The sequence below is a fragment of the Hemitrygon akajei genome, chromosome 12, assembly GCF_048418815.1.
Source record: "Hemitrygon akajei chromosome 12, sHemAka1.3, whole genome shotgun sequence".
NCBI lineage: Eukaryota > Metazoa > Chordata > Chondrichthyes > Myliobatiformes > Dasyatidae > Hemitrygon > Hemitrygon akajei.
This window is the reverse complement of record NC_133135.1, coordinates 50553997-50576088: the sequence shown is the minus strand read 5'-3', so window position 1 is coordinate 50576088 and position 22092 is coordinate 50553997. Positions and strand designations below refer to the sequence as shown.

Sequence of the window (22092 nt, the reverse complement as noted above, 5' to 3'; positions counted from 1 at the left end):
AGCTTAATGAGGTTTTATTTAGTTAGGCAAGTTGCAATTTGGGTCTCAGTTCTGCCATCCTCAAGAAAAATCTTTTCAGTGGAGTAGTTACTAATTGATGACATCTAGTGGTGTTAAGAAGCTGTACGCCACTTCAGAAAACCAAAATTATCCCTGAGAACTTTGTGTTCTTTTTAATTCATAGTCTAAAACACAGTCTAAATATTACACAGGTTAATTGGGTATAGGGAAAGGATAATGCTGAGCAAGAATTAGGAATATTCTTATTGATGTATATACCTTCACTCTGTTGGTAAATAAAAGCTCCGGGAAGTCACTTAGTGTAATTAAGCATAAACAAATGCTTATTTCAAATGCTATAGGTATAGTATGATGCCACAGTTTCTTAATTGAAGTTGTTACATAGATAAAATGTATATCCTTCAAAATGTTAAATATTTCAGTGATGTATTTTTTTAATAAATGATATACACTGTAGACATTTATCTCTTTGTGGATTTACAATTTTCCCTTTATAGCAGAGGAACCAGTATTTCCATGATTCATTAGAAAGTTGTGGTCTAAATCTGATGATTGATTAAAGTCATCAGGGCAACCACTGTAATAGAAAAATTGGACAACCATCATATAGTCTTCAAATCTTGTGATAATGTAGTTGACCAGTTAATTATACATAATATACAAAAATGAATGTAATTGTGTGTAGCATGAGGAATTGAACATATTCTGCCTTTCCCATTCCTCATTTTAGTTTTTTAAGAATAATAATTTGAAATAAGCATATGTTTATGCTTAATTATACTAAGTGATTAACTGAATAAACATATGCTTATTTTGTGGTGTATATTTCATAAAAGTTGGCTGTAAATAGAGCATTTGTGACTTGCTGTGTGTTCAGTTTGAAGTGTTATTAAAGTACTTGAAGTGATGTTTTAGCAATAACAAATTTTCACTGTACTGCATGTGTCAATCATCTTTATTTCTAGCAAAAAAAAGCTGGAGGAACTTCATGGAGCAAGCAGCCTCGGTGGGGGAGGGTTGGAAATTGTTGTTTTGAGTTGAGACACTGCATCAGGACTGAGAGTGGTAAGAGAAGGTAGCCAGTATTAAGAGGAGAAGGGAATGGGGTGAGACATGGGCCAATAGATGTCCCACCTCTCTTAATGCTGGGTATCCTCCCTCTCTACTGTCAGTCTTGATGTAGGGGTTTCATCTCAAACATTAACAATTACTTTCCCTCCAAAGGCACTGTTCAATCCGTGGCGTTACTTCAGCAGTTTGTGTTTTTTTTGCTTTATATTCCAGCATCATCTCTGTTTTAAAAAATCCTTCTGTACTAGATAGTTCTGAAGAACATATTTTCATAATGCTAACCTGTCTTCCATTTTCCAGCATTAATATATTCGAGAATTATACTTGCTTGAAATTATGGCTGCAGCTGAGTATGATGAGGCCATCATCCACTGCAGTTGAGTTGTTAACACTCTTGACCCCAACTCCCAAGTAACCCACCAAAGATGCAAGAAAGAAAGGCAACCACCTGCCTAAACATACATCATTTCCACTTATCTCATGAAAGTAACATTGTGGGCATTATTTATCTTCAAATTAAATTTTATAACCAGCATTATTTGGTTTGGTTGAGAGTATAATTGTTAAAGAGCAGTGTTTGGATAATGTTGAAGGGTTGCTCCCGCCACACAGGAATTGCCCAGTCTAGTAAGACAGACAATAACTGTTTGATGCAGTGGAGTCAAAAACACAACATCATTCAATGCCCTTCCCCCATCCTGAGTAATTCTGTTTAAGTGCCTATTCTCACTCTCTGGCATACCCCTCCTAATATTCTACATCTTTCTCAGGTAATTTTAAAGTCCAGTTTTAACAATACAAGGATACCCTTACAAGGATATGCCTTTAGAACAGAGATGAGGTGGAATTTCTCCCTTTAGAACAGAAATGAAAAGAGATTTCTTTAGGTGGTGAATTTGTAGAAATGATTGCCACAGACAGCTGTGGAGGTCAAGTCATTTGGTATATTTAAAGTTGAGTTTGATAGGTTCTTGAAGGGTGTTAAAGGGTATGAGGAGAAGGTAGGAGAGTGGGGTTGAGGGGGATAATAAAACAGCCATGATAGAGTTGCGGAGCAAACTTAATGATCTAATTTTGCTTCTGTGTCTTATGGTCTTGTAGTCTAACCAGCTTTTGAGCACTTTATCATAATATCATGATTCAATTCAGACTGCAATTTGAAAGGGAGAAGCATAAGTCACATGTATCAGTATCACAATGGAATATAGGGAATTGCAGAGGCCTGAGAGAGAGGAGCTTGCCCAGGTGGATTGGAGGAGGATATTGGCAAGGATGATGGCAGAGCAGAGTTGGCTGAAGTTCCTGGCAAATAGTTCGTAGGATAGATGATGACCCACAGAAGAAGTTCTCAAGTGGCAGGGGTAGTCAACCGTGGCTGACAAGGGGAATCAAGGACTGCATAGAAACCAACCAGAGGCAACTAAAAAAGCTGTAAGAAGAGAAAAAATGAAATAAGAGGGAAGACTAGCCAATAATATAAAGCAGGATACTAAAAGATTTTTCAGTTATATAAAGAGTAAAAGGGAAGTGAGAGTTGATATTGGATCACTGGAAAATTATGCCTGTGAAGTAGTAATGGGGGACAAAGAAATGGCGATGAAGTTAATGTGTACTTTGCATCAGTCTTCACTGTGGAAGACACTAGCAGTGTACCAAAGGTCCGTGAGTGTCAGGGAGCAGGAATGAGTGCCATTGCTATTACAAAAGAAAAAAGTGCTGGGCAAACTGAAAGGTCTTAAGGTGGATAAGTCACCTGGACCAGATGGACTACATCCCAGAGTCCTGACACTACAAAGTCAGCTTGGTTTCTGTAAAGGGAAATAGTGCTTGACAAATCTGTTAGAGTTCTTTGAGGAAGTAAACAAGCAGGGTGGACAAAGGAGAGGCAGTGGATTTCATTTTCAGAAGGCATTTGATAAGGTGCCGCACATAAGGCTGCATAAGATAAAATCCTACGGCGTTACTGGAAAGATACTGGCATGGATAGAGGAATGGCTGACAGCCAAGAGGCAGCGAGTGGGAATAAAGGGTGACTTTTCTGGTTGGCTTCCATTGACTAATATTCCTCAGGGGTCAATATTGGGACAGCTACTTCTCACATTGTTTGTCAATGATTTGGATAATGGAATTGATGACTTTGTGGCAAAGTTTGCAGATGATACAAAGATAAGTGGAGGGGTAGGTAGTGGTGAGAAAGTAATGCGATTACAGCAGGACTTAGACAAGTTGGAAGAATGGGCAAATAAGTGGCAGATGGAATACAGTGTTGGGAAATGTATGTTAATGCATTTTGGTAAAAGGAACAATAGTGCAGACTATTCAAATGGGGAAAAGGTTCAAACATCAGCACTGCAGAGGATTTAGGAGTCTTCATGCAAAATTCCCAGAAGGTTAATTTACAGGTTAAGTCTGTGGTAAGGAACATACGGTAAATGCAATGTTGGCATTTATTTCAAGCAGAATAGAGTATAAAAGCAAGGAGATAATGCTGAGCCTTTATTAAAATACGAGTCATGCCGCACTTGGACTATAGTCAGTGGTTTAGGGACCTGTATCTCAGTAAGTGTGTGTTGCCATTGGAGTGTAGAGGAGGTTCATGAGGATTATTCCAGGAATGAAGGGTTTAACATACGAGGAGTGTTTTGCAGCTTTGGGCCTGTACTCACTGAATTGAGAGTGTGGAGGGATCTCATTGAAGCCTATTGAATGTTGAATGGACTAGATAACATGGATGTGGAGAGGATGTTTCCTATGGTGGGGGTATCCAGAACTACGGGGCAGTGCCTCAAAATTGAGAGGGAACCTTTTTAGAACAGAGGTAAGGAGGATTTTTTTTTTAGCCAGAGAGTAGTGCATCTGTGGAATGCTCAGCCACAGACTGTGGTGAAAGCCAAGTCTAGGTATATTTAAGGCGGAAATCGATAGTTTCCTGATCAGTCAGGGCATCAAAGGATATGGCGAGAAGGCAGGTGTATGGGGTTGAGTGCAATCTGGGATCAGTCATGATACAATGGCAGAGCAGATTTGATGGGCTGAATGGCCTAATTTGCTCCTATGTCTTATGGTCTATCTCATATTGTCTTAAAGATTTTCTCTCGTTTCTTCAGGTGCCCTGGATCATTTGCTCTCCAGAAGCTCTTCATAAATGTGCTGTTGTACAGAGTGCTAAAGATCTGTATTGTCTATTTTGCTGTGTTAAAATTATCAGCCATTAGTTGACATCTACCATGGAGAGTGCTAAAGATAGCATCAAATGTTTATACATCTCTTAATTGGTTTATTGCAGGTATAACTATTTATCATCACTGAGATGTTTATTTAGATGTACAGTATATACTTATTCAGTAAAGTAATAACCATATTTATGGAGAATGGCAAGTAGAACTACCAGTGTCATCGCATGTGACTATCAAGTTCGGGAAGGCCAGAAAGGGAAAACTCATGCTTCCAAAAAGACTTGCTACTCGCATTCCAACTTTTCTGACTGAAGACCAGCGTTGGAATTCTGACTTGCTGGAAAATCTGTCCTTGTGACTCCACTCCTTTCCAAGAAAAATGGTAGAGGATTTATTATGTGTTGCAGTGGTAGAGGAAGGAGAGGTAAGGTGCGGGTTACTTCCATTCCTTTTATTATGTTAACTTGAATGTAATTAAATGAATCTCGTGGTATAAAATATGTTAATTTTTAATGTTTTTGTTATTTTGTTCTTTTAAGTATTGAATGTTCGGGATACAAACAGATGCCACAAATATTCAAGTTCTTTCCATTTAACCATATAACTATTACAGCACGGAAACAGGCCATCTTGGCCCTTCTAGTCCATGCCGAACGCTTACTCTCACCTCATCCCACCAACCTGCACTCAGCCCATTACCCTCCATTCCTTTCCTGTCCATATACCTATCTTTTTTAAATGACAGAAACGAGTCTGGGACTTCGCGGCCGAAGCATTTGTCTGGGCGGAGTTAACAATTTTAATTTGGAAAGCCCTTAAGTGTAAACTATTCGTTTCACATTACGCGAGATAACTTTCATAGAAGTTACATTCTTTGTAACTGCAGTTAAAGAGTTTAAAAGTTTACTTGAAGTAAAGGAAACGTTCCATTGTGGATGTTAATGTGGTTTGTATTGTCCGCAAAAGAGCAACTTTAGTCTTAAAAAATTCCCGGAAACTTGACGCAATATGGTAACAATTTTATTGCTGGATCTGTTTGCTTGCAAGCGTCATTTCCTGTTAATTATTAGTTTGTGAATTTACCAGAAAATAATAACTTTAATTTTTTAATAAGATCGCCCGAATATTATTTTATTTTCCAGTCTATGTAATTAGCTAGATCCTTGTGGTGGTTGGACCAGCAGCAGCTCATAAATTGTAAACATCTGCAATGTTGCTATTTGGAAGTTCTGCATTTAGTTGAGATGTGCCACTTTTACCTGGAGACTGCGTTACCAATTCCGTGTTTTCTCCTGGATGGGGATCATTCCAAACCACTTCCTCATTTGTAACAAGTAAAGATTGACAACTGTTGAACCAATTAAATCGATCGAACTAACGATTTACAGGTTTAATCCCTCCTGCAGATTAAATTAAAATATGACACAAAATATTCTGCTACGGCAATAGGCATCCAGGTATATTCTGTAAAAAAAAATGTTAGGAAAATGCATGGTTCTTCCGCATTAAATTGCAGTGTTAATATTAAAGAAGACATCCTTTTTCACAATTTTATTGAAATGTGCTGCTGGAATAAGTATGAAAAATATTACAAGTAGTTTTCACTTGACCTGAGCCAAAAGGCCGAGACCGAGTTTTCAATTTAAACATGAATCTCCGGCAAATTCATTTGTCTGTTTGTTTGTTTATTTATTTATTTATTTGCAATCTACCAAAATATTTACGTTCACTTTAAACCATCGCAACCCCAACCCCACATTCTGCCACAGTTTACCTGTCGTGAGAGGAACGCCTCAAGGAGAATGAAGAAGGAGGGGTTGGGGTTTCTGTTACGATATGGCTCCTGAATGGATACTGAAAGAGTCGATCAACACAAAGACAGCCAATCCTAATACCCAATTTCTCTTGCTTTGAGCAGCCATTCAAGAGGCGTTGTGTGTCATAATTTCCTAGCTGGCTCAGGTGTTCGTAGACGGAAGAGTGCAGACGAGAGCTCACATAAGTTTGTCGCTTTTAATGATCTGATATTTTTGGTCAAGTAGCTTAAACCAATGGAAGTAAATAAAGCCGACCTGTGCGATAGTTTGATAATCTGGGTAAGTGAATCCTCATTAACTGTAGTCAGCCAACGTCAGTTCGCAGGTCCCATGTTCACTTACTCACCTGTGGTGTCCTGTACAAGTAATGCTTGCAAACAGCCATTATAACCCTGAGTAAACGCGACTGCAACAGGTTTCATTTTCTGCTTAAATTACTAATTAATACAATGTAATTACTAAGTTTATTGTGTGTTTGGCAAACTGTGGTAAAATAGTGTAATTGCAACACCGTACAAAATGTTTTAATACTAAAGAGAGTCACTCTGTAGGCCTACACTCATGGATAGAACTTCTCCTTTGCTTTTACTAATGATATATTCCATCATTCGGTTAATACTAACCCTTTCCCTTTGTGACGATTAATTTTGCTTTAAAATATAGAACAGTTATGAAATCCAGCATTTTCTGGACTTTGCTGTATAATCTGGCAGTTTTTTCCAGACTTGAATATTGCCTCAATGGTCTTGTAATTCACTTTTTTTGTATTTTACAATGTATCACAGTTAATTTTTCAGTAATCAGTAAAGGTAAAATGGATGGAGGAGCCAGAGCTGCGTGAGTGGAATATGGGAAGGGAATGTGGAAAGCATCACCTGGTGAACCAGGGGCTAAATCATTAAGATTTCTACAGAATAGATAATGTATTTAAGTGGTTTACTGTAGTTGATTAGAATGATCTTTTTGACAAACCCAGTTCTGTTTTTAATTTCTCTGGGCAACTTTGTCAGGTAAATTCAAATGTATGCTGTAGTACTTGAACTATGCATTGTATAAGAAAGTTGAGTTCTGCTTTAGACTGATGAATCTGCTCCTATTGCAAAATGGCATAATAGGTGCAATTTTTTTTGTTATGAAAGAAAATTTACTTTTAACTTTAAAAACAAAATCACACTGCAGCCATTGAACATCAATCCCATATAAAACCAGCTCATTCCACTAAATTATTGATTAGAAATAGAATTCATTTGCTGTTTGTCCGTTGTCTATAAGCTCATTTTCTTTGCACTGTACTAATTACTTTTGATGAAAGTAAGTTTGTATAACTGTAGAATAACAGATTGCACAGAATTATTTTTTTCACAAAATCCAGTTGTTTTAATTGTAAAACACCAGTCTTCAGTCTGAAATCTAACTCCATTTAACTCACTACTGATGCTATCTGGCCTGATGAGAACGTAAACAGAACCAGCCTTTGGCTCTTCATGCCTTCTCCACTATTCAATAGGACTGATCGTCTTTCTCAGTACCTCTTTTGTGCATCAAGTTTTATCCCTTGATTCAGCTAATATTCAGAAATCAATTAATCACTGCCTCAAATTACTACAGATTTGTAGACAATCATCACAGTTGCAGTCTCACAAAGACCCTATACATTTTCTGCATTAAATCATTATTCTTATATTCTAATCCTCCTCCAATTAAGGCCAACATTCCTTGCTGAACAGAAATATTAGTGATTTATATGCATGGACATTTAGGTCCTTCTGAACAATGACACATACTAGCATTTCAACATTTATTTCCATTTTATTTTCTACTAAACTGCGAAAGGAGCTCAGGGGCATGTGGTCTCTTCGCCTGGTGGGATCTCAGCCAGATTCGATGTTTCTAAGGTAGTTCTGGTCCCAATACCTTCGTATGCACCCCTTAGGAAAATGTGCTTCGTGCTCTTATTGTTACGGAGAGCAGAACTGAAGTAGGTAAATTATTGGAAGGAATACTAAGAGATAGGATCTTCAAGTATTTGGATAGACAGGGACTTATTAGAAAGAGCAGCATGGCTTTAACCAATCTATTAGAGTTTTTTGAGGAAGTTACCAGGAAAGTGGATGAAGGGAAGGCAGTGGATGTTGTCTACATGGACTTCAGTAAGACCTTTGACAAGGTACCGCATAGGAGGTTAGTTAGGAAGATTCAGTTGCTAAGTATACATGGAGAGGTAGTAAATTGGATTAGACATTGACTCAATGGAAGAAGCCAGAGAGTGGTAGTAGAAGATTGCTACTCTGAGTGGAGACCTGCGACTAGTGGTGTGCCACAGGGATCAGTGCTGGGTCCATTGTTATTTGTCATCTATATCAATGATCTGGATGATAATGTGGCAAATTGGATCAGCAAATTTGCTGATGATACAAAGATTTCAGGTGTAGTGGACAGTGAGGAAGGTTTTCAAAGCTTGCAGAGGGATTTGGACCAGTTGGAGGAATGGGCTGAAAAATGGCAGATGGAGTTTAATGCAGACAAGTGTGAGGTATTGCACTTTGGAAGGACAAACCAAGGTAGAACATACAAAGTAAATGGTAGGACACTGAGGAGTGCAGTAGAACAGAGGGATCTGGGAATACAGATACAAAATTCCCTATAAGTGGCGTCACAAGTAAATAGGGTCGTAAAGAGAGCATTTGGTACATTGGCCTTTATAAATCAAAGTATTGAGTATAAGAGTTAGAATGTAATGGTGAGGTTGTAAAAGACATTGGTGAAACCGAATTTGGAGTATTGTGTGCAGTTTTGGTCACCTAATTACAGGAAGGATATTAATAAGGTTGAAAGAGTGCAGAGAAGGCTTACAAGGATGTTGCCGGCACTTGAGAAACTGAGTTACAGAGAAAGGTTGAATAGGTTAGGACTTTATTCCCTGGAGCGTAGGAGAATGAGGGGTGATTTGATAGAGGTGTATAAAATTATGATGGGTATAGATAGAGTGAATGCAAGCAGGCTTTTTCCACTGAGGCTAGGGGAGAAAAAAACCAGAGGACATGGGTTAAGGCTGAAGGGGGAAAAGTTTAAAGGGAACATTAGGGGGCTTCTTCATGCAGAGAGTGGTGGGAGTGTGGAATGAGCTGCTAGATGAAGTGGTAAATGTGGGCTCACTTTTGACATTTAAGAAAAACTTGGACAGGTATATGGATGAGAGGGGTTTGGAGGGATATGGCCCAAGCGCAGGTCAGTGGGACTAGGCAGAAAAATGGTTCGGCACAGCCAAGAAGGGTCAAAAGGCCTGTTTCTGTGCTGTGATGTTCTATGGTTCTAAAGTTGACAATTTCATATTTTTACACATTGTGTTCCATCTGCATTGTCTTTGTCCATTTATTTCACTTACACCATGAGTCCAGGGACAGGGTGAGAGATCAACTGCTGCTGTATCTGAGAAGCATTTGTCATACTTGCATTGCGCTGTCATAGAATTCCAGAATGTGAGCTTGCAACTCGTCAGCAGACCCGCACTGGCTGGCCATTAGCTTGACCTGGCACCTTATCCAGTTCCATATTGAATTTGCCTCCACTGCCCTCCTTCACAGAATATCTGTGACTAATTGAAGTGTCCAGGCTTTAAATTACAGCCCCTTGCAAGAGCATAAATCAGATGATAAAATCAGTGTGGAATTTTAAGTTTAGATTCTTAAAATCTGCCTTCAGATTCTACCTGCTCAAGACTCCAGAGACACAATGCCACTTAGCCTTCCTACTTGGTGGTATTGATATTAATCTGTTTACCGAATTTTCCTGTGGCAGAGTTACCTTTATTAATTGAGGTCTAACTGTACCCAGATAAAACACAATGAAAGATATGTGTAGGTAAACAGTGTGCCTTCTAGGAATACAGATTGAATCCTTGAAAAGCTCAAGCTATAGACATGCTATAATGAACTTTTCAATTAGAAGTGCCCCTTACACAACCCACCATAATTAATTCAGATATCCCTACTCCAACATGTCTCCCTCAACAACGTAGCTAAAGTAACCGAGTATCATTACACCAAACTTGGATTGCATTCCATCTTTAATGTTTAAGCAATCAGCCAACACGAGGCACTTTGAAATTACTTCATTTTTTTTGGTCTTTCCAGCAGAAACTAAGGGCAGAGGTTTCAATGGTGTTGAGGAAAAAATATTTCACCCAGTGACTGGTGGATATCAACTTTCCATCATAAAGATGATTGAGCTAGAAAGCCTCACAATTTTTAAAACTGAAATACTTGGATGGATACTTGAAGAGCCATTACCTATAAGGCTATGGGGCCAAGAGCTGAGAAGTAGGATGAGCCGAAAGTTCAATGTTGGCCTTCTTCGACACATTGCACCAATTTGCCTCTTTGTCTGTAAATGTCTATGATCCTTTTGTAGGAACCAGAAACCATCTATTGTTAGAAATCTCAGAACCAGCAACAAAATGCATTGCAGCTACTGTTTTAGAAATCATATGGATCTCTGTCCAAAAAGAGCACTGATAATGTTTTCTGTTGGACTGTTTGAAAGGATTTAGTATGTGGAATATGTCATGGTTTTTTAAAATCAAAATGACTAACATCTTCATGATGTAAATAATCAAGACAATGAAAGCTTTTGATCAAATTTGTCCTTGTTTGATATGAAAGAAGTTTGGAAAGATTGCTGAAAGCATGACTTTATGATGCTTCTCGATGGATTGACACCCAACCTGCTTAGCCTGTTCTTCAATGCTCTTTAAATATTTTCTGTGGTCTTACCATTCTACATCCCTGTGATATCCTTCAGCCCTTCAAACATTTCAAATATTTAAGATATGATTTTAATCACTTTGCTATTGGTGATCACATCTTCAGCTACATTAGCTATAATTTCCAAAATTAATATTTTCAGATTTCATATTTTCTTATTTTCATTTTGATATAAAAGGGAGATATTTGGTCCATTGAGTCTATGCAGACTCTCAGAGCAATCCCATAATTTAACCTATTCTCTTTCACATGTCCATGACCTCATGCCACCTCCTTCCCATTCTCATTCCAGCAGGGTGGTTTACAACAGTCAATTACAACAGACCTGCCTGCATATCTTTGAGACATGGGAGGAAACCAAAACACTCAGGGGAAACATATAAAATCACATTCTCTATATGTGTCTCAATGAGTTAGAGGTTGATCCTTAAAAAGGGATATCACTGATGAAGCTTTAATCATTTGTCAGAATTTTTTTTGGCTCACTCTCTGAACTTGTTTGATAACCATCTGGTGAAGTACCTTTTGGTTGTCTTGCTGTGTAAAAGGTACAACATATATAAATGTTGCTTTTACAATCAAAAATCAAAACATTGAATCTACCTCAAAAATAAAATAGAAAAGAAGGTGATTATTTTTATTTTCTTGCACAGTTTCAGACTATTTCCATCTGTTCTAAGTTTACAGCTCCGAGCCAAGACCAATCCATGAAGTAAAGTTTCCCTCATTTGTCATATAAACCATGTTCAGAATGTTCCATGAAGTACCCAAATGAGTAATGGATATTAATATATTTTTTTAAAACAAGTGTGCAACTCAAGTAGTTAGGATTCATTTCTGTTTAATGTAAATATAACAATAAGTTGAAACCAAGTGTGTGGCTTATAAGCAATTACTCTACTATCCCATTGGTACTGGTGAAGTTCCATATCAGACAGTATGGGGATTTTTGAATCATTTATGGATTATGGACATTTCTGGCAAACCCATCTTTCACTGCCCTGGTGAGGATGCTGTAGCTAGTGAGCTGCAACCTCTGACCAACCTGATCCATGTACTAAAGGCACTATTGGATAGGGTGTCAGATTATTATGTACTTAAGTGATTTAGCATACTGGAGGTGTCATGCAACATAACAGAGAATATTGTCAGGGTGAAGACAGAACTTCATCAAAGTTATCTTATTCTCTTCAGTCTTTCTCTCTGCCTAATCTAGTCTCTACAATATATACCTCTATTAACAGTGATGCTATGCCTCTGTGTATAATGGCACATTGAAGGGTTTCTGAGCCAGGTGCCACAAAATAAGTTCCCAGGAATGAAGCATATTCAGGCCATTGTGTTTATAAACTGCTGAATATCTTCCTAAATAAAATTCGTGAGTCACATGAATTTTTTTGGGAAAAATGCAGTTGTCACGCAGTCCTTAATTCTTAAATTAATTATTTGTTCTTAGCCGCTATTGTGGGATTTGAATTTGTGTCTTTGATTCGATGCTTTTAGTTATGAGTATGGTGACAATCTTCATGCTAATGTGTAAATGATGAGTTAATAAATCCTAAAAATGTCAAATGAACTTGTTACTCTGAACTTGTTTTCTGTTCTTCATTGGAGGGAGATATAATATAAATTACCATTCTCAAAATGTTATAGATATCCCATTCTCATTCTAACATGTTAGTCCATGGCGTCCTCTGCTGATGTGACGAAGCCGCTCTCAGGCTGGAGGAGCAACATCTCATTTTCTGTCTGTAGCTTCATACCTGATGTCATGAACGTGGATCTCTTCCCCTCACCCTTCTCTCCTTTTTCCATTCCCTATTTTGTTTCCCCTCTCACCCTACCCCTCATCTCCCTCTGGTGCCCCTCCTCCTCCTACCCTACCCTCATGGTCCACTGTCCTCTCCTTCTTTAGCACTTTACCTCTTCCAACTATCACCACCCAGTTTCTTACTTCATCTCCCTTCCCCCACCCATCCATCTTCCCCCTCACCCAATTTCAATTATCACTTGCCAGCTTGTATTCCTTACCCTCCCATCATCTTTTATTCTGGCTTCTTTACCCTTCTTTCAAGTCATGATGAAAGGTCTCAGTCCAAAACATCAACTGTTTATTCCCCTCCATAGTTTCTGCCTGACTTACTGAGTTCCTCCAACATTTTGTGTGTGTTCCTCAAATGTTAAAAAGGCAATTTAGAAAATAGTTGTAAAATATTTGAGAGCAATTTGATTTTCTGGAACAGCAATGCATAGTTTAATTTGAATATCACATTCGCCGGAATTGATGCCAGCAAGTTGAAGCTGCACAGAAGAAAGAGTGGAAGCCAGGTTGAATTTTAAAATGATGAGAAGCATAGGTAAGATGAATGATAACATTTTGTCCTCAGGGTAAAGGAGTCCAAAACTTGAGGGTATAGATTTATGGTGAGAGGGGAAAGATTTTAAAGGGACCTGGTGGGTAACTTCTTATTCACAGAAAAAGAAAGGAAGTTTATGGAATGAGCTGCCAGAGGAAGGTTTTGAGATAAGTACAATAGTATAATTTAAGAAGTAATTGGATAAGTTCATGGAAGAGCGAGGCCTGGAGGAATATGGACAGAAAGCTGGAAACTGGGACTAGCTGGGTAGACAATGCAGTTGGCATGAACTTGTTGGGCTGAAGGGCCTGTGAAGGTGCTGTATTTTTCTATGACTGTATTTGCATGGCAAAGTGTTTCCTAAATTTACTCCTGCTTTGGTTTGCCTCATGTTGATCTCCTCAATCAATGGAGATTGTTTTCCTTTGTTTGTTCTCTTTAAAGTACTGAACAATTCAATAAAAGGGCTCTCTAGCTCTCCAGAGAATTCAATCCTGTCTGAGATCAAGGTAATTTTTCTAATATGTAATCACTAATGTTGCACACACTTTGGCATGCTCTTGTCAGAGATTTGTACAACTTTAACAAACCATTACTCGTGTAATCCAGTTGTATATTCATTGTATTTTCAATGATATTTTCATCAACTTTGGGTATAGATCACTCAGTTTCTTTGAACTTCCTTGTGCATTGAGACAGTATTCTCTCCCATTTAGATATAAAATGGATAATTTTATGATTGTCAACTTTAACACACATTTGTTGTAGTTCACACATTCACTTAATTTATTACATTCGCTTTGTATGGGATGTTCATTTCTCAGTGTTAGCTGTGGCTCACTTTATGAAATATAGTATTCACTTCAGAGTTTAACATTTCTGAATTAAATTCACACTCCAAAAATGAGAGCACAAGAATGTACTTCATTGGAATAACAAAGAAGTGTTGGATTGTTGGAGGGTCATTTTCAGATGAAAAGCTGAATTAAGGCCCAAATTCTCTCTCCTGGAGATCAAGGCTCAAAGATGATGGCACTACTTTAAAAAGTAATGGGAAAGAGAGATGAATATCTATAGAAGCTTATTTCTAATTCAACACGTGCCTGCCAAAGGTGCAGGAGGGAGCAAGGGATAAATGTTTGTGGACAGATCCATTTAACTGATTAGCCTGATTCATTTTAAAGTTTCCTGCAGCTTTTTCTGCAATTCACCTGCAGGATCATATATTGTTCAAGTCCCAGTTTAAGTTTTATGTGGACATCAATAAATTTTCCAATAAACTAGGAAATCTTACAAATTTACACCAAATAAAGCACTTTTGGACAATTTGATGTGTGAAAGGTGCTCTGGAAAGGCTTTCATCATTCCTAATAGAAATTGAAAGCATGCATATTACACTTCTGTGGGTGTATCGTCGTCATTTTGAGTTCCTGAAAGATATATAAACTGACACACCAGAGACAAGGAAGTATACTGTGACTGTCACTGTGGCATCAAAATATCTGGCAGATTGACAGAGCTGTATTTCTCTTTGTAGGGTCGTATATTATAAAATTTAGATATTTAGATTAGCTATAGTGTTAGTCTACTCCCAGGAAATTTACACCAGGCTGATGGAACAGTAGCTTTGTTTTGCTTCCTTAGTTTGTTGTCTAAAACAATCCATGCATAGATCTTATTACACTAATCAAATAGTCTATTCAGTCATACTACACCATCATGGATCCTGTTTTCAGACCTGCAACTGAATACCATATGTATAGGCTCACCATCTTTCCATAATGATTGAGCTGACAGAATGACTTTACTGTTATGAGTTGTTTGTCTCATGGGAATTTAATATTTATGTCAATGCATGTGTGTGTTTTTAAAGTATAATTCAATCTCTATAATGGTAACTGATCTATATAAAGACATAGACAAGCACAAAGCATATGAGCTTTTGAATAATCCAGAAACCTCATCATACATTTTGCTTTTATATCATGTGATCTGTGCATCAGAAACATGCTACACAATGTATAATCAATATTTCAGCAAATATCTAATACTGCTGGTTAAAGATGATGATATTTTGAAGGAAATGTAATAAAAATTGTTCAGTGAAGTAACAATAGTTCAAAAATAACTAGGCAGCTTGTATGAATATCCAAGAAATTTCAGATGTTGGAAATCTGAAATAAAACAAGAAAGTATTGGAAAAACTCACAGCTGAAGCAGCATCTGTGCAGAAACAGAATTAACAGTTCAGGTTCAAGATCAATGTTTTTAAGGATTCTGAAGAAATGTCTGGAACCTAAAATGTTAGGATACTTTCTTTTTCTACAGGTGGAGCTTAGGACCAACATTTTCTGTTTTTATAACCAATTTAGATGATTACATTGATCCATCTATTTATTCAATAAATCAAACAGCAGGGGTTGTTCATCATAAGAAATTTGCCTTAGTTCTACAATAATTAAATAAATCCTTAATTAGCCAAAACTATTTTTGTTTTGTTTCCTTGAATCAAGATTTTCATTTGAAAGTGTCTATCTCTCAGTCCCTCTCTTACTATGTATATATGATTTTTATTTAAGGGTGGACGTAAATTTATCATGGTAGAAATTATCTTGGAATTCAACATCTTTCTCATGTTAGTTTGTTTCCTGCTCTTTCATCAATTTAAAGCTGCCCTTTTTTATTGTCCATTATTTTGTTTAACTTTGCATCTACCTCTCTTTCATTGTTAGGAGTTCTTCATTATGAATCCTGTTTTCACTTAAGAATGCTGTGTGAAGAACTGCTGGCAATTTAAGTTACGGTAGTTCATAATGGGGAAGAAATGAAGCAACTTAATGTGCTAATTTTGGTACTGGGGTGTCTAAAGTGAATGACAGGCTTTAAAGTGTTATGAAATTTCTATAAGATTTTTTTTATGAGAAAATGTAGGTAACACAATTCATATGATTTCTTATCCTGCAAAAATAAATTCTATCACTTGAAATTGGTATAAAAATAAATACTAATAAATTTCTAAATACTGTATATTGGAAATTAAAGACCATACGATATATGAGCAGAATTATCTCATTTGGTCCGTTGTGTTTGTTCTGCCATTTGACCATGGCTGATTTATTTTCCTCCTCAAACTCAATCTCCTGCCTTACCCCGTAACCTTTCAATTTCTTACTAATCAAGAACTTATCAACTTTTGCTGGAAATATACCCAATGACTTGGCCTTCACTGCCATCTGTGGCAATGAATTTCACACATCCATCACCCCCGGCTAAAGAAATTGCTATTCATGTTATTTTCTAAAAGGATGTCCTTTTATTAGGCTGTACTCTCTAGTCCTTAGTTTTCCACTATTGAAAGCATCCTTTCCACATCTGCTCTATCTTGTCCTTTCAATATTTGGTAGGTTTTAATGAGATCTCCCTTCATTCTTCTAAAATCCAGTGAGTGCAGGCCCAGAGCTATCAAATGCTCCTCATATGTCAAAGATTTGTGAGGCTAAAACTAAAGTAATATTATTTAAGAGGTGTTAAAGAGCATAGTGTATTTAATAAGTAGAGTGGGGGAGAAGTTTGAATTTTGATTTGTATCAAAGGAGAGCTTAATAGTTTCCATACTTCTTCCTGTTTCTTTAGTATTAAATATCTCATAATATTTTCTGCTTCTCTGTCAGGTCTCCTCTTGAATCTAAATGTGACTAAGCATTTTACTGCTTTGAATACTCTAAAAGTTCATTTTGACGTAATCCTCCCTCACACCTACCAACTGTTAACCATCTTGGAGAGAGATGAGAAGTTGCAAGGAAATCTTTAACAGAAGATGTATTAAGTGGTTAAATTGGATTAAAGGATGGTGCAGTACATCCACTGCCTTACAGTTCCAGGGACTTAGCTTCAATCTTTACCTTTGGTGCTGTCTTTATGAAGCCTGTATGTTAACTCTGTGACTGTATGGGTTTTTACTGAGGCCTCCATTTCCCCTCTATGTTCCAAAGACATGGGTTGGTAGATTAATTTTATTGACCATTATAGAGTTCCCTTTGCGTGCAGATGAGTGGTAGACTCTTTGGGGAGCAGAGGTTAATATGGGCAGAGTAAACTGGGATTACTTTAAATGGGTGAGTATAGATTTAGTGGACTGATGGGCCTGTTTCTGTTCTATATAGCTTTGTCTCTAGATTACAGTTGATTACATACCAGGCATGGAACCCCTCTCATAAATGAATCAAGAAAAACAATTGAAGAAATTCTCTCATTAGAGCAGTGATTAAAAGCATAGGCAAATATGTTGAACTTTGTATGATACAATATTTTAAAACAGAAATTTCATAAGTCAGTTCAGACCTGGAAATTATTTTTCCATCCAGAGTTTTGGATAAATATAACAAAGTACAGAATCTCCCATAAGTTTGGTTGTGCAGCCACCTATGATAATGAGAAGAATTTAAAAGAAAATGTACGTTACCCTGAAACAGGGGCAGGTTTTTGCATATTTTCCTATGAAGGAATTAATGGCTGTGTAAAGCCCCAATCATGAGATTACCGTGAGGCAACCCAGTAATGACTTTATTCAGACTACCCAAACCAGATCTGTGCCTTGCATGGTATATTTTTCACATTAATCGATCTTTGTATGGAACTCGATAAATATTCCCCAGGATCCCATCTGTAAAGAAAACTCACATAAGCTCACAGCCATTGTCCCTCACTTTATTTGCCCATACTTCTGCCCCTGTTGTCAAATGCTGAGATGCCAGTGGGTGTACAAACCTGCAATCCTCTTCAGATGGTGGTTGTATTTTGCCAACACCATTGTTCTCAAACCGGAAGCCTGCTTTCCAAAACACCTTGGGTTTCCCCATTTAGGCCACATAATCTGTGCCACCTCTCCATCTGAGGATGAGAAAGCCTGAATTCCTAGGCAAGAAATTTTGGTATTACAGATCTGTTTATTTAAACTCTAGTCAGGGATAATTATAGATTTAAATATTCCAGAGTTAGTTATCAAACATTTAAACTATCCAACATTGGGGTGGCTGAACAGCTATTAATAACTGGAGTAGTCATGATGTGCACCGATCTGTAGTTTATTGGTTGTAAACTCATTATATATTCAGCAGTAAGGCTGCTGCTTCCTGGAAGTAATTTGATAAGTATGATCAACTCCAACCAATGCTTGACATTTTAGAATAATAAATACTTGGGCACTAGACGCAACTGAAGGATCAGATGACTTTTAAAGGAACAAAACCCAGGTGATTCCTGTCATAAAAGTAGTAATATAATATTGGAGCTCAGGCAGCAGCTGTGCAAGTACTTACTGTTTGTTTGATTTATTCTTATCTAGACCTGTAATTGAAAGAAATCTTGCTTAGGAACCAGTGTGATTCAGTCTCAATAGAATAACGATACTTTATCATGTTATAGAAGAAAATCATGAAAAGAAACCGTCATAAAATGCAAAACAAGAGCATTGTCATAATTGTTAGAAGAAAATGTATCTTTCTGACACTATAATAAATTGCCTATTAATTTACAATGGCTAATGGATGATATGTCCAGTCATCATAATAGTGTTGACATTGTTGATCTCAATCAATGTAATTTATACTCAGATTGTCAATGTTTCCTTCACAGCTACAGACGTTCAATGTTTCCTCAGCATGTGGAAGTGCTCAGGATTTAATCAGTGGAGCTACCATGGCACAGGTTCTTAACCAAATGTGAGTCATTAATCTTGAGCTAGATGTTGAATCCCACCCAAATCTTGGTGTGGTGCACATGCTCTGTATCTAATAAAGCCTCATTGAGATAGACCCCGGGAGCAGCAACTGGCAGTGATAACTCCAGACACGGTTAAACAGTTTTGGGAGAAGGAGGCTGGCCAAGGGACTCCCGTTATTTCAAGGATTGGGTAATTGAGAGAAGTGATGGGTGAGGTGGAAGAGGGTCAATTTGTAATTACAGTTTTATTTGTAATTAAAGCAATGTGGCTGCTTGCAACTTTAATGTAGAACTTATAAAATGTTACCTTGGCTTCCAATGGAAGGACCATTATTAGGCCACATCCAGGATACTGATTGTGATGCTTCCAAATGTTGCTCTGCCCATAAGCACCTCAGGAATGCCCAGTTATGGAAACCAGGTTAATTCATTACCTACCCCTGGCATAATTATGTGTGCTGCACTATATGATAAGAATATTCTTGTGCAGTAGCTGTTTGCTGAATTATTTATTGAAGTATCAGAACATGTCAAAAAAAAACAAAATAACAAACCGGGAAAATTCTAATCCTTTGTGTTTACAAAGGAATGGTTGTGATTTTTTTGTTTTGTTATGTCCTGTACATTTCCTGTCCTGTGTTTCCTCTTTAACCTGTGATGCAGTTCCTTGGGACACCTGCAATTACCCTTCCATTGCTGACACATGCTGGGGACTGCTTAAAAACAAGGCCACCCCCCCACCCCACTCGCTCACTCTCTCTCTGCCGTTCTGCAGAAGGTACTACCACACCACAATCACACTTTTTCCCATTACCTTAACTTACTTTAATGAATATCATAATGAGAGCAACCTTTTTTAAGGGTGGGTGTGCCTGTGTATCCTCTTTATCCTGTGTTAAAGTTCCCTGGGTTGCCCTCCCATTCTGCAGAAGACACTACCACACTACACATCACCCTTTTTCCCTTTATCATATACCTTTGTTTGTAATCCCTGTTGTGGCCTGACTCTTTTGTGTTACTTTCCGAGAGCAGAAGTTGTAACAGTGTTTAACCTTTCTTTCTACAATCCTTTCAGAGACCCATCTTTTTTCAATGAATCGTGGTTGAATCGCATTAAAAGTGATGTGGGTGAGAATTCTAGATTGAAGGTACAGTTCTGAATGCTATCAAGCTGATATTTTTAAGGATTAAAGCATCATTGGGATGTTTTGTGTAATAATTAAAATATGGCATGCACATTATTTTAGCAAAGAATTTAATTCATTCCTCATCTAGTAGCTCTAAAATGAACATGTTAAACTGGATTCAAATTTCTGTGAACTTTAGATTTAATTTTGTAATGGTAAAACATTGAAGTGTGCAGTGGTCTTTAACAGAAAATATAGAAAAGTTTGGGACAAATTCTCAGCAAATTTTAATAAATTGCAAAATAGCATACTTATTAAACTAGTATAATTCAACTGCCATATACATAAAAAGCCCATTTATACAACTTGATCCAAAAAAAAAAAAAATCAAATGCAAAGCTATGCTGGTTTCACATTTCTGTACTAATTATTTATCTGCCTTGACTTACAAATGCAAAGTTTCTCCTCATAGCAGTCTTCAAGAATTTATATTATTTCTTATGTGTATGCTATTCTCCACAGCTGAATAATCTAAAGAAGGTACTTCAGATGGTTCTCAGTTATTATCATGAGGTAACATTTTAAATTACTGTGGTTTTGATGCATGTGGTGGGGAAGTGGAAGTAGGAGAGCTATCCTAGAACATATGCCCACGTGTAAATTTTCACCCTGGCATTAGAGATGCATGCCTCTCCAAAGACCAGCACATCTGAATGTATTCCCTTTAGTTTAGAAACTCAGAACTTTGCTAAGTAGCAAGATTAAACAGTTGTAAATTTAAGGCTTCCTTTTCCTCTTAAAACTTTCATTTTCCTGGAGTTCTGCCTATTCTATTAAACTAATGGGTAAAGGGTGTTTTTGTAACATGGCTGCAGTGTTTGTTCAGACTGAACTTGTCAATGTAATTCTGGTTAGAAAGCTAAATGGCTTCTGTATTGTTTAAACTACCTACAATGTAACTATAGCTTCCTAACCTTCATGCAAGTCTCAATCCTGCTTTCACTTAAAGCACTCATCCATAATTTTATTAGCTCTTTGTTTCCCCATTTGCCTCTATACGGGGTACTAGACCTTCAGCCTCCATAGATTTCTCCCCCCACCCCCACCTGAATCTGGAAGCTGAGTAAGATCTGCTTGCCCAGATCTTGCTAATTTACAAGGTTTCTTTGTCCTCATGTATCAAACTCAAATTTTCACTCCTTTTGTAATTCATTTTCTTGGCTTCTTTGACCGTACATCAGCACTGGTAGTTTCCTAGTACCTTCTATTAATTCTCATCCTCTGGCTATCCTTTTTTCCATCTTTTGAATAGTGAAAAAGACCTTGGCTTTCTTGTCCCCAGGCACCCTCCAAATTGCCTTTAGTTTTCATTGCCTAAGTCCATCCAACACACTATCTCCTCAGTCCTGATGCAGGTTTTCAACCCAAAGTAGTTCCTTTCCTTCCACAGATGCTACTTCACCTCTCAGTTCTTTCTGGAAATTGTATGTTGCTCCAGATTCCAACATCTGCAGCCTCTTGTGTTTCTGCTCCCTGTTTCAAATCCTTTTTATCTCTTTCTTTCTTTCCTTCTGTTTGTTTAGAAGATTTGTGTGAACAGTATGCAAGACAAGCTTTTCAGTGTGTCAATTAAAATGTGTCAATAATGAAATCAATTTCAATCCCAGGTTAGGGGATAATAGTTCTTCAATTTTCTTATTCTTTTTTTTCCATAATGCTTTTCCAAGCTTTCTGTGTCCACCCCTTTGCTCTCAACCTACAAGAATGAAAAATCCAAATATCAGAAAGTATATATTGATAATTGAAGAATTCAGGAAGTTTGCTTGTCTGAATAAGTTCCGCTCATTTAGGCTTCCACTCTTTTTAGAGATGCAACCATTGTGTGTGAATTCTGTACCTCATCTGTAGAAGGGATTATATTCAGAAGAAATTAGTTTTAAGACTGGACTTTAAAACAAAACATCTTATCTCTCCAAGTGGAGACTACTACTTTTAAAAACATTATTTTCATCCTTGATTTTCTAAAGGCAAAGGTTTGA

The 22092-nt window shown here is 37.3% G+C and overlaps 1 protein-coding gene across 2 annotated transcripts in view; it reads left to right on the top strand.

Moving 5' to 3' along the window:
- The first annotated feature begins 6187 nt into the window (after positions 1 to 6187).
- hook1 (hook microtubule-tethering protein 1) overlaps positions 6188 to 22092 on the top strand; it is an 89370-nt gene continuing 73465 nt past the window's right edge. Inside the window, exons 1-4 of one of the 2 annotated variants that reach the window (XM_073063073.1) lie at positions 6188 to 6364; positions 18840 to 18925; positions 20002 to 20074; positions 20576 to 20626. In XM_073063073.1, coding sequence (XP_072919174.1) covers positions 6320 to 6364; positions 18840 to 18925; positions 20002 to 20074; positions 20576 to 20626 — 255 coding nt within the window. In that variant the 5' untranslated portion in view covers positions 6188 to 6319. Of the gene's footprint in view, positions 6365 to 6435; positions 6501 to 18839; positions 18926 to 20001; positions 20075 to 20575; positions 20627 to 22092 lie in introns of those variants that run through there. The other variant, XM_073063074.1, reaches the window with a different exon arrangement.